General features: G+C 32.6%; 1 protein-coding gene, 1 long non-coding RNA gene and 1 other non-coding gene across 3 annotated transcripts; all 3 read right to left on the bottom strand.

Moving 5' to 3' along the window:
- Nucleotides 1–200: 200 nt before the first annotated feature.
- Nucleotides 201–307, bottom strand: LOC133704010 (small nucleolar RNA R71). Its single transcript, XR_009843978.1, has one exon. It is a non-coding gene; the product is annotated as a small nucleolar RNA R71 (small nucleolar RNA).
- A 4,437-nt stretch (nt 308–4,744) lies between these two features.
- On the bottom strand, nt 4,745–11,522 carry LOC133702542 (chloroplastic import inner membrane translocase subunit TIM22-2-like). The gene is made up of 5 exons (XM_062126848.1): nt 11,235–11,522; nt 10,439–10,503; nt 10,136–10,208; nt 10,002–10,055; nt 4,745–5,158 (listed from the first exon to the last, which is right to left on the bottom strand). Exons 1-5 carry the CDS (start codon nt 11,440–11,442, stop codon nt 4,905–4,907), a joined length of 654 nt encoding a protein of 217 aa, XP_061982832.1. The 5' UTR covers nt 11,443–11,522; the 3' UTR covers nt 4,745–4,904.
- Nucleotides 6,503–9,993, bottom strand: LOC133702543 (uncharacterized). The gene is made up of 2 exons (XR_009843762.1): nt 7,685–9,993; nt 6,503–7,649 (listed from the first exon to the last, which is right to left on the bottom strand). It is a non-coding gene; the product is annotated as an uncharacterized LOC133702543 (long non-coding RNA).
- Nucleotides 11,523–13,779: the final 2,257 nt, after the last annotated feature.

Raw genomic sequence — 13,779 nt, 5'->3', positions numbered from 1 at the left:
TAAAGGAGTTCCACATGGTTTGTGTTTGTATGAAACCGAACATAGTTAACAAAGAACATGTTAAGTTGAAAGTTTTCCCTTTCTCTTTAAAAGAGGCAGCAAAAGCATGGTTTTTCTCTATTCTCCCATGTTCCATTGGGACTTGGAATGACATGAAAAAGATTTTCCTTGAAAAGTATTTCCCAGCATCTCGAGTTTCCAACATAAGAAAAGAAATATATGGGATTCGACAATCTAATGGGGAGACACTTTCCAAGTATTGGGAAAGATTTAAGCAATTATGCATTCAATGCCCTCATCATTAGATACCCGATTAACTGCTCATTAAATATTTCTATGAAGAACTGATGCCTATTGACCGTAGTATCATCGATGTGGCAAGTGGAGGGGTATTGGTAGATAAGACACCCGAGGCTGCATGCCAATTGATCTTAAATATGGTAACCAACTCCAAATAATTTGGCACTCATGAAGACTTCCCAAGCAAACGAGTAAATGAGTTAAGTATTTCTAACCTTGAGAATAAAGTTAATGATCTTACTTCTCTTCTGCGTTCTTTGGCTTGTGGAAATGTAAAGTAGGTGAAAGTTTGTAGCATATGCTCCTTATAAGGACATGTTTCAGATATGTGCCCAACAATGCAAGAAGATTACAATGAACAAGCTAATGCAGTTGATGGAGCATTTAATGGGTAACCTTAGCGTAAGTATGATCCCTTTTACAACACGTACAATCCCGGATGGAGGGATCATCCAAACTTATGCTATGGGAACCCGCCTCAACAAGGCAATCAAGGCCGACAGTTCCATCCCCATGGATTTCAGTCCCAACAGAATTATCAAGTGAGACAGTCCCCTGCATTCACAAATTCCAATGCTATGTGGTCATCAAGTGATGATCTTCATGAGATGATGAAAACTTTGGCTTCTAACATAGTGACCTTACAATAAAATGTCATGTATTTTCAACAGGAAATAAGGTCAAGCATTCACAACTTATAGAAGCAAATGGGGTAAGTAGCTTCAAATGTAGGAAAATTGGAAGCACAAATGAATGAAAAGTTGCCCTCCCAAGCATTGAATCCAAAAGAGAATGTTAGTGTGATCACGCTGTGAAGTGGGAAAGAACTCGAAGAGCAAAGGTCGAAACAAATTGAGATAGAGGAAGAAGAGGAGATAGAAACTGAATTAAGTATAAAGAAAAACATCATCCTCCTTCACAAACTGAAACAATGACCAATACTACATAGGTAAGTCCTAATTCAATGAATTTCAGTTTTAAGATAATTCCCCCCTTTCCTGTGAGTTCTTCTAGGTCTAAGAAAGAGGACAAAGAAAAAAGAGATTTTAGAGGTTTTCATGAAAGTGAAACTCAACATTCCTTTGATTGATGCTATTAAGCAAATTTCCAAGTATGCCAAATTCTTGAAGGAGTTGTGTACTATCAAAAGACTCTACAAGCCAAAAGGCTATAAAATGGTAAGTATGGGTGAAGTTATATCTGCTGTTGTTCAAAAGAATATGTCTTTGAAGCAAAAGGATCCAGGTGTGTTTACTATCCCATGTGTTATTGGTAATGCTAGTTTTAAAAGGTTTTTATGCGATTTGGGTGCATCCATTAGTGTTATGCCTAAACATGTTTATGATTCTCTTAGTTTGGAGCCTTTGATTAAAACTAGCATTGTAATACAACTTGCAGATCGTAACTTTTTTTATCCACTTGATGTGATAAAAGATGTCCTAGTCAAGATTGATAATTTGGTTATTCCATGCGACTTTTATATTCTTGATATGGAACATGATTCATCAAACAACACTCCTATATTGTTTGGGAGACCATTCTTGAAAACTGCCAATACAAAATTGATTGTGGTAAGGATACTTTGTCCATAGACGTGTGATTAGTACTTAGAAGTATATTTTTATCAAGGTTTTATATCATCATTTTGCACTTGAAGTATTAATAACTCCTTAACTAGAGCATGTTTTATAATAACAAGTCTGATAATATAAGATAGCTTTAATTTATCGTAAATGCTCATTTTAAATGCAGGCATATCTCATAATTCAAAGGATTGATTGATGTGATTAACTATTAAAAGTGAAAGGACAAAGAAAAGGCTAAGTTTAGAAAGGAGATACCGATTCAATTCAAATTAGAACACTGTTTAGTTATTGGGTCATATCTGGAGCTGTAGATCTTAGATTTCAATTTGATTTATATGGATAGAAAGCTAAGAAATAGGCCTATAATGTTCATGAATAGTGGAAGACCCAAATCTGCCATTTTTAAATTCAAAGTTTGGTCACAAAAGAGAAGTCAGAATCTATTTTGCAATCCAGCCTAAACACTGCTCAGAATTGTAACCATATCTAGAGTTCTAGAAGGCTAAATGATGTCAAATTTGGTGGGTGGAAGGATATGACAATTTTCAACAACTTTCATGAGACAACCTGCTCAAATTCTGATGTTAGCAATGACATTTCATCCAAACAAGAGCTTGAGAGCTATCCACCACCTCCACCAGAAGCACTACTCAATATTTTAGTCATATCATGAGCTCTGGTGATCTAAATGCTCTGAAATTTTATAGGTGGAAAGATAAGATGATTTCCAACAATTTTCATGATTAACACTTTGTCAAATTTCGATTGCAGCAATGTCATTTCATCCAGCCAAAATGCTTGAGTGCTGTTGTCTACCAAGTCCACTAAATCAATAGTTGGCCACTACATCAATAATCAATTACCAAATGAATAGTTCCAAATTTTAGCCTATAAAATGAGGCATTTGCCATTTATTTAGGAATCTTGGTTCTTAGATCAAGATCATGTTCTTGCTCTCTCCCTTTATATTTTTGTAATACTTAAGTTTTGCTTTCATTAATCTCTTGTTTATGCTTTTCATTTCCTTTACTATACTTAGTTAAGTTATATCATGTTTATGTTCTTATATTGTTTACTTATATTTTTCTTCTTCATAATGTCTAGCTAAGTTAATTATGTCAAGGTGAAAAGGTTTCACTAATGGTGTTAGAATATGTATAATATAAACTTAACATGGACTTAATGTTTATATCCAAGAAAGTTTGCTATTAACATGTCTTATCATTTTTATCTTATTAATTCTTAATACCTTGCTTGTTAAATGGTTAATCTAGATTTGTGTTGTATAACACTTGGTACATCAAATACTTGATCCTTCATAGTCTTCGGCCGACATTGTTATTATAAGAGGAATTTGATTTGTTGTCAACATAAGTTAGCATCATGAATACCTGATAAAATTTATAAGTATGTTATTACGTAAATAAGATGATTAATATGATCATGTTGATAATTTATAAAGAATTTATACTTTACTTATCTATAATACTATTAGTGAATCCTCTAACCTTGACATTTGTTTTTATCATTGTTTAATCTTCACATTTATCTTACATCTCAAAGTCCTCTTTAACTCATCATCACCATCACCATCATCATCATTGTTGTTGTTGTTATAATTATTATTGTTATTTATAATTTATATATTTCACCTCTCTATGGTTCGAACCCGGTCTTGCCGGGTTATTTATTACTTTGACACTCCTGCACTTGGAATAAGACATCAACTCTTTGATCATGTCAACATGGGAGATGAAAAGATTGAATTTAATTTTCATGATGTAATGAAATATCCTTACAACAATTTTTATTCTATCACATGCTATGATCAAGTTGATAACTGTATGCAACAAGTTTTTTATTTTGATTGTGATGATGGATTAAGCATGACTTTGAGCTATAGCTATGATTTTACTTAGATAAAAAAGATGGAGAGGCACATGGGTATTCCCTAAAATGTGTAAGAATCAACATTAGCTTTGCAAGCTTTGTAAACCGTTCCTCATGGTAATGTCTTTGTTGATTTAGTACTTTCACATGAAAAGCTTTTGTCATCTATTTTATAGGCCCTCGAGTTAGAGTTGAAACATTTGCCTGATAATATGAAGTACGTATTCATTGAAGATTAATACACTTCCTGTTATCATAGCAAAAGGGTTGACAAGTTTGTAAGAGGAAAATTTTTTGAAGTTGTGCGATCACAAAACAACCATTGTATGGACTTTAGACATCAAGGGTATTAGTCCTTCGATATGTATACATAACATACTATTGGAGGACAATGCGAAACCAACGAGGAAAATGCAAAAGAGGTTGAATCCGCCTATGATGGAGGTAGTGAAAGCTGAGATTTTGAAATTATTAGATGCAGGAGTCATTTATCCCATCATGGATAGTAAATGGGTGGCGCTTATCCATATGGTGCCAAAAAAGACCGGAATCATGTTGGTAAAGAACAAAAATGATGAACTCATTCCTACTTGTATCTTGAGTGCATGAAGAATGTGTTGATTATAGAAAGCTTAATCTTTTTACACACAAAGATCATTTTTCATTACCATCCATGAACCAAATGTTTGAAACCAAATGTTTGAACGCCTAGTAAATAAGTCTTTTATTGCTTTCTTGATAGACATAGTAGATATAATCAAATTGTTATTAATTCTAAAGATCAAGAAAAGACTATATTTATATATTTATTTGGTACATAAAATACCTTTATATCTATTTGGTACATAGAATACCTTTTGGTCTTGTAATGCAGCTGTAACTTTTCAAAGATACATGATAAGAAATTTTTCTGTAATGATCCCGAATTTCCGAATTTTTACGATTTCTGTACCAAAGAACGTACGACAAAAAAAAATGCCTCTAGGCCAAGATGAAATTGCATACCACGCAAGAAATCAATTTCATTGTCCAAGCCTGCAACAAGCTTCAGAAGCTAAAATACAGATTTACATGATACAATGTCGCCATACCAGCAATCTAAACATAATCAATCTGCTTCGGGTTTTATCAGGAAACAGCAGGAAAATTTCCACTCTTGGGCTTCCGCAGGGACTTGCAGAAAAAGGAGAAGGCCCTTTTTAGTTCATCTGGAAGAGGGACTGCAATATGGAGAGCTACGGGACAGGTTACATTGTGATAGTCACGTTTGTTCCTTAAAGAAAATGAGTGAGCCAGCGCTGGTTGCTGCTTGTTCAGCCCTTCAATTATGAATGAGAATGCTCCAAATGTAAGGCAACTCTGCAGAAGTGCCTGAGGTGCGCCTGCAAATCCAGAAGAGAAACTTATAAGACTCTAAATAGACATCTACATGATTTTTATTTTTCTTATTTTTTTTATAAAACAAAAAAGGAAAAATCAGAGGTACCAAAATGTGGCCATCAATCACGTACATCATATTCAATTAGAGAATAACTTGTTAATGTTCGTTAACGTTTCCATGCAACTCCTTTTGGTTCACAGTTACGCATTGAAAATAAGATACTTTTAATAGTCAGCTTCCTTTTTTAGTTATCTGTAATTTGTTGTCTTCCATTCTGGGTTTATATATATATATATATATAGGGTTTATATATATATATATATATATATATATATCCTCGATCGAGATCTTAAAATTCCTCCTACAAAAACATAATGGCAAACCAAACCCATAAAATTCAGAATATGACCTCTTTAAAAATAGACTTCTTTTTTTTCTTTTCTGAACAAACATCAGAGTACATCCCATGGAAGTACCAATTAGAGTTGGAAGAAGAAACTACTTATTGTGGTCATGTGTGAATTCATTGCTAATTTACTTTGACAAGAAAAATAAATTACTTATTAATTGTAAATAAGAAGTGAAAACATTTTATTATTGTAGAATCGTATGGAAAAATATAAATAACAGTGGATGAGAGAGAGCTACAACTCTAAATACAAACTGCAATAGAGAAATAATTTCTAAAGGCCAAACCAGAAAGCAGTCTTCTCAAAGGAAAAAAAATGATGGCAAAATTACAGCAAAAGTAGAAAACATAAATTACAGCAAAATAATGGCTAAATTTAAAGTACAATTGAGATTTGGAACTAGCTAATAGGGTTTAGAGTTCATAAGAAACCTCCAGAATCTGAATAGATTGATAAAATAACGTCAGTAGCTTGTTAACATTAGTTAACGCCTAAATCTACAGGAAAAGGATTCCTAGTCTTGGTCTCCTAAGTAAAGCTACTTAATCTCTAAGGAAATGCTTTAACAACTCACATGCCAATCATATGACCTTCGATTAATTAATCCTAATATCCTATATATAATATAAGGAATCTAAAGAAAGCTCTAGCATCATTCTCCTCAAGTTGAAAGAAACTAGTTCTCGAGGTGGAAACCATTCTTGCCTTGATTTTGTGAGTGTTCATTCAAGACTTGTCAACCTCTTTCCTTTTTTTTGCTTTAGGTGCATAACAATTTTAGATATCGGCTTTAGCTTTTCCATGATCAGTTTTGCATAAGGAACATCAATTGACAATTTATTTATGTTTTATTGACTTCTTGAGTAATGAAGTGCAAATCTTAAACTTACTTCATCAACATGTGTTCTATCCAAATAAAATTTGCACAATTCATCTACCTTTGGGATAATATCATACTTGTAATCAATAAAGGTTAAACATGGTGTAAATTAACAAATTTCCTTTGTTGAGCAACTCCCATGATATCTTTGCGAACTTCTACCTTTTCAATGAGGTTACCATTGATAACATCATCATTGCTATTATTGTCAACATTGATTGCTCAATTATCATCATAATCATCATTGCACTATAACATCGTACATTGATGGGAGAATCCCAACCTAGACCTACTTCTTTCTCTACTAATTCTTCATCTTTTAGAACTTGTTGCTCTTTAACTCTCTTCCTCTATAGAAATTCAATTTTTTTCTTCATCCATACAACCACCACCACCTTCTACTATGTCTAAAGAGTCATGGCCGCCTTGAATCTCCACTATAGCTCCCACGAATTCTTGTTGCTGCAAAGCATCAGTAATGAGGAACAATCGTTCAATTAACTACTTATCTCAACCATAATTGTTTTCCTATCTTGATTTCTCCATCTACAAACTCCAACACATCCTTCCATGGTTAAAGGATTGAAACCCTAACACACTCTTGGGGATCTTTTTGGTTCACTGCCAACTTGACATAGTGTGGGAAGAGGAAAATGGTAGACAACAGAAATTACAGCAGAATAATGGCTAATTAGGATAGCATTGAGGTTTTAACAAGGTAATAGAGTTTAAGATTCACAACAAACCTCCAGAATCTAAATATATCAATAAATTAACAAAGAACAACTATAAAATAACCCTAGTAGCCTATTTATATTATTTGTGAAAAGGATTCCTAGTTTAAGTCCCCAAGTAAAACAACTTAACCTCTAATGAAATGCTATAAAAAGTCACATGCAAATCATGACCCTAGATAAATTAAATAACCTTAATATCTCTGAAATAAAATAAAATGAATTGTAAAGAAAGCTACCGCGTCAATACAAGCAGTGGAGTTTGTTGGAATTGATGACTTCAAATAAACATTAAGAATTGAAACAAAGAAAAATTGCATGGAGCCAAAAGGTAACTCAAGTAGTAATCTGATTAATGATACTTATAAGCTAATTCTTGTTCTACATGATTATGTATAAATGTGCAACGGTGTGAAGCTATGATGCTTGGACCCTTTGGTTTTGCCTAAGCACTAGTGTTGAAACAACCTGACATGAGTACACTTATGAAATACAAGTCCAACCTGACATGAGTACACTTATGAAATATAAGAAATTCTTACGCAAATAGATGATGGGAGGAAGAAGATGAAGAAAGAAGTCATAAAGGTGAGAGAAAAGAAGACAAATGCAGTGATCATGTGTACAAGCATTTTATCCGAGAAGTGATTTGGTCACAAGCAATGTTATCAAAGGCAAAGGCGCCAAGCCTGTAAAATGACTGAGATGCTAGGTGCATGACCAAGCGCTCGCCAGAATGAACCAAGGCAATATGCTACAGGTTAAAAAAATATATTATATTATATAAATCTAAAATATATATCTTTCCAATTAAGATTAGATCATTAGAAAATCAAAAGAAAATATAAAATACCATAACATAGTTGTATAAAGTTATATTTTTCACAAGATAATTTAAAATAATAAGTAGCCAAATAGATTAAAAAGCAAGCTTAAATATCATCATCATTATTGAATAATCTTCAAATACATCTTCATATATGCGTACTTGTTATGTACTTGTGTCGTTGTTCTTTGACTCTGTTCAATGTAAAGTGTGGTTGTGTTTCTCTTCAAGTGTCATTCCTTGACTGTATGCCTCTCATTTTAATGAATTTTTATTTTTTTTACCCTAATCTTTGTTTTTTACAAAAACACCCCTAAGTTGTTTCTTGTGGTAAATTAAAAAATGGTCAAAACATAAATCAGTTGAAAAAAAAAAGAAAAATTCAACACAAAAGGAAGTATTTCAATTAGGTGCTCGCTTTAATGCCCGACGCCCACTCATGAGGTGCTCGCCTAGGCAGCATTTCATTGAAATTTATCGACTAAGGCTAATAAAGGTCATGTCACCTCGCCTGGAGCGCCTTAATGAGCGTCTTAACACCTCTTGACAACACTAGTTACAAGTGGGTGATAATATAACATGGCGACATGATTTGATAGGATTTTGCCATGTATTAAGGTGTTACAACTCAGAAGTTATTTTCTTTTAGCTTGCTTTGAAGAAAATCGTATATTTCTAATAAAACCAATTTTTAAAATAGTTCAAAGTACTCCTAACCACATTAACTCATCAATCAAACCTCTATATCTTCCCTATTTTTAATTATTTGTTATATGTTTACTTACACATGTGTCCCCATACTCGTATCCAATTTTTGGACACATCTTGTTGGGTCTACATATCCTAGTTTTGGGAGATTTCACTTGTCAATCATTTGGACACATGCCTGTATCTGAGAATCATACACAAGTTCAAGCAACACGGGTATTTTTATGTTTTGTTTTGGGTAGCAAATCCAGCAAACATGCTTTTTACATTTCCATGAAACAAATGACAATGATGAACAATGAGAAACAAAGATTGATGTTGAAGAGTTGATCAACTGAGAAGAATAGAAATTAAAGAAAGAAGTTGAAAAAAATAAGGAAAATCAAAGTTTAAAAAGTAGAGGAAACTAAATAGAGATAGGCGAGCGAGAACCTATCACCACGAAGGAGCATTGACCAATTAAGGAAGCCAACTTTAACTAGTCTCCCCTCTATGAAAATATCCAGTAGCTAACAACATTTTCCATTTTTAAGAACTTGAAACCAATCATGAGTTACACGTAGAACTTGTTCTTCGTGCAGACATTGTGTAGTTATTAGTTATGCCAATATTGAATTTGGAAATGATTATATCATGATTGAAATTTTGGAAGTTCGGTAGTTTCAAGTATTTGGATTATTGCAAAATATTTCTTTTGGGATGAATTTTGATGTAGAAAAATAAAGTTTCAACAAAATGACAGAAAGGGCTTAGATTTTCAAAGTAGGTGAGTACCCAAATGTTTGGAAGTTCTCAGCAAATAAAAGATAGGCGAAGGGTCCAAATTTTGGCATCAAATGGAAAATAAGATGATATGCTTAAAAGAAAATGATAGATGATAAAAGATTTGAGAAATGTGTCAAAAAATTGAAAAAATAAATTGAGAGCAAAGGTCACTAGCATCGTAGGCATGAAGTATTGCTTGCTATGGAACTGTAAAACCACCTCCACAACAAGAAAAAGAAAAAAAAAAGATATGCTAGCAAGTAACAAGGCATACCTAAAAACAATCTAGCGAGGATAACTTTTTTTTCCCAAAATGCCAAAAACATTGAGCATACAAGGAGATGTGTGTGCACATCAAGGGAAAATATGCTTGGACGATTGCCAATGATGGATGTGCACATGATCATAAAACTTAAGCTTCAGAGATACAATGAAAATGAATGGCTAATATTTTTTTTTTTTAATTCAGACATAATTCATGTCTTATTGCAACTTAATGTGTTACATATGACATTGAATACCTGGAAAACTCAAAGCAAGACCAGTACAGCATCCAGCTACCCCAGCATTGATAACTGCAAAGAAAGAAGCATGAATAAAATAAAATATAAACAAGTAATGTGAAAGAACCAGTTTAACTATTGACATGTCATACCATCATCCTTCCCTCGCAGCCTCTTCAAAAAGCAGACAACTAAACTGTGTACTCCGGATAGGACTGCAAATGTCTAATACAAAACAGATAAGAAGAGGGAGAACCAAAAAAAAAAAAGATTTTATCAGCTGAAGATCTGAAGATACAGTATGGGCATAAATTTCTCCTGCACAAATTATAATTGAAAGCAAATAAATTCACCACTGCATTATAAAAAAAAAACAAAAAAAAACATAAGCATGTCTTATAACCAACATGCATATGCACAAATGCTATAGATGAAAATTAATTCATATCTCACACCTTGGCACAAGATCCTGCTTCCCCAAAGGATCCTTTGAAACCTTTCCTTTTAATCAAACCAGAACCTGAAAGGCTTCTATGTGAGGCATCCTCCAAAAATAGTTAATCCTCAAAACAGTCCACATAAAACAATGAAAAGCTGGCAAAACAATGCCCGATTAATGCATGCAACAGGAAATTAGTAGACTTCCACAACTGATATCTACATGCAGCAATGTGGGCTACACTTTAATAAAAAAAATAAAAAGATGATTGATACCAATAAAAAAGCAGAATCCATATAGGCATATCACAGCCAATGCCTTAGTAACACCCATTTGACAGCAAACTAAAGACAGGAACTATCACTACTGGCTTACTTTGGAGCTGCCTAATGCATCAAGACAAAAAGTAAAAATTCCTATAAAGCGTTCCATGAGCTGACACCAACCAACTCGTGAACGCAATTGGAACAAAGAACTGCATACAAATGATTAAAAAGTAGAAACCACTAAAGTTTTATGCCTTATCACTCTTTTAAGTAATTAACCTCAAGAAAAGAACACATACATACAGCTCTACCCGTTAAAATAAAACTTGAAACAACATCACGTTGTGTGTGTATCAAAAGCCTCCTTCATTTGAACCCAAATTTTTTTTCTTTTATTTTCAAAAAAGAGCAATAAGAAATTCAGGGTCTCAATTATCGCCATTGATTCCAAAACCACTAGACAACACTATTGAGAAAAATCCCAAAATGTCAAGTCATGAAAAACAGTAGTATTATAATAGATATATGTATCTATAGAGAGAGGACCGTAGCCGAAGATGGAGCCCATAAAGGCCCCAGCAGCAGAGTCACCAGCGAAGCGGAGGAGGCAGACGGAAGGGGAACTGGACTCAGCAGAAGATATAAGAAATCCATTGTTTTTATTAATTGAAAGATTAGGGTTAGGGCTTGTGTCTTCGACATCGGAATCAGTATTGTTGTTGTTGCTGGCATCTGGAGAATTCGCCGTCGCCATTTCTCTCACTCTTTCTATGTATGAAAAATATCCTCTCAAGCGATAATAGCTAACTGCGTTTAATAAGCTTACTGGCTATGTTACCGCTACGTGACACGGAACAAATATTTTTATTTGTTTATAAGAATTTATTTATATAAATTTTTTAATGTATTTTAGTAATTTAAAAAATATAACAAATTAAAAAATTTATGGATACATGTAATCAAATAAATTAAAAATTATATGTGTTAATAAATCAATAAAAAGTAATTAATAATATATAAAAAAAACTTGAAAAACTAAGACAAATATAGATCAAGATATTAAATCTTGAAAAATAAAACGTTAAATTGATTGAATAAAATAAAAGAAAAAACTAACATATAAGATTACACATATTAAGAATATTATCTAAAAAAATTATTTTTTATTTTTAAAAATATAATTTATCTATGTAAAAAATAAAAATAAAATCATAGATGAACTAGAAAAATCACTCCAAAAACTAAACACATAACAAAAAAATCAATACTTTTTAAATGAGACCGCTGAACAAAATAAAAAAGATGAGGTTTTGTCTATTTTTTTAGGTTTTTAACTGGTCATGTCACTTTATTTCTTTTAAATTATATTCTTTAAAGTTATATTTTCAAGGCAACTATAGTTATCAAACCTGGCTTAGGGGTTGACTCAGTCAAAGAATCGGGTCCCGGGTTACACGAGTTAACTCGAGTCAACCCAAAAAAATTGAAAAAAAAATATTTGAGGTTTTAATATTTTATATGAAAAAAATTAAGAAACAATTCATGTGGATATAAACTATACATGTTGTAAACAATTAAGTTTAAAAGATTATTTCAAAAGGTTTTTTATTCCATATTAAAAATATATTATCTTATTCTTCTAAGTTGAAGTATTTAAATAAAAAAGGTTTTTTTTATCTCACATTGAAAAAACATAACTTTTTTGTTGTGAACATAGAGTATATTTACTAAAGGCTTTCAAATCCCACATTGAAAAAATAAAACATTCTTCTTGTATTTACATAGTAAACTTTGAAATGAGTTAGTAACAAACGGAAATATATGAAAAAATAAGGGTCTCTCGGTAGGAGAAAAAAAACATTTGAAAAAAAAGGGTCTCTATCCTGCGAGTCAACCGGTTTACTCTGGGCCAATTGCATGACCGGATTTTGAATGAAACAGACTCGGTCAAGGCCTCGGGTCACCTAGAAAAGTTTTTAAAAAATATTTGATGTTTTAATATTTTATATGAAAAATTAAGAAACAATACATGTTGATATAGGCTATACATATTGTAAACAATTAAGTTTAAAAAATTATTTCAAAAGGTTTTTTTATCTCACATTGGAAAAATATTATCTTATTTTTCTAAGTATAAGTATTTAAATTAAAAATTTTTTTTATCTCACATTAAAAAAACATAACTTTTTTTCTTGTAAACATAAAGTATATATACTAAAGGGTTTCAAATCTCACATTGAAAAAATAAAACATTCTTCTAGTATTTATATAGTGAACTTTGAAATGAATTAGTAACCAATTAAAAATAAAAAATAAAAAAACAAGGGTATCTGAGTAAGGGAAAAAACACATTTGAAAAAAAAAAAAGTTTTAACCTGACAGGTCGACCGGTTTACTCCGGGCAAATTGCAAGTCTGGATTTTAAATGAAACAGACCCGGCCAAGGCCCCGAGTCACTCGAAAAAATTAAAAAAAAATATTTGACATTTTAATACTTTATATGAAAAAAATAAGAAACAATTCATGTGGATATAAGTTATATATGTTGTTTAAACATCCAACATAAAAAAAAAAAAGTAAAGCCAGAAATGACTCCACTGTCAGAAATCGGCAGCGACACAGTTTTTGTTGTCGATTTCTGAATCCATAACACCATAGTTTTTTGCTGCTGATTTCTAAATCAGAAGCGACACTGTAAAACCTAACAAAAATTAGTGTTGGATTTGCCTATGCTAGGGGAGAATTGGAATAGAAACCAATCTAAGACAACCCAAAAGAGAGATAAAGACGACCCTTGTCCAGCACCCAAAAACCTTACCTCATTTAAGAGGGGGTATAAATACAAGGCTAGAGAGAGAGAGGGCGACTCTTCCTCTTCCCAAGACCAGCTGCAGCAGCTGTATGTGTCCAGCTATATGGTCTTGCCCCCTTTCCTCCTTCCCAAAGAGAGTTGAACAAACACCTATTGTATATGCCTTCCTTAGGCGTGAGAGAGAGAAAGGAAAGCTTGAGAGGAGGTTGAATAGCTACAAACATGGATGGAGTAGAGGTGTAGAACTAGTGGGGAGAAACCAACAAAAATAGGAGAAAC

The sequence above is a fragment of the Populus nigra genome, chromosome 9, assembly GCF_951802175.1.
Source record: "Populus nigra chromosome 9, ddPopNigr1.1, whole genome shotgun sequence".
NCBI lineage: Eukaryota > Viridiplantae > Streptophyta > Magnoliopsida > Malpighiales > Salicaceae > Populus > Populus nigra.
This window is presented reverse-complemented; position numbering and strand designations above follow the sequence as displayed.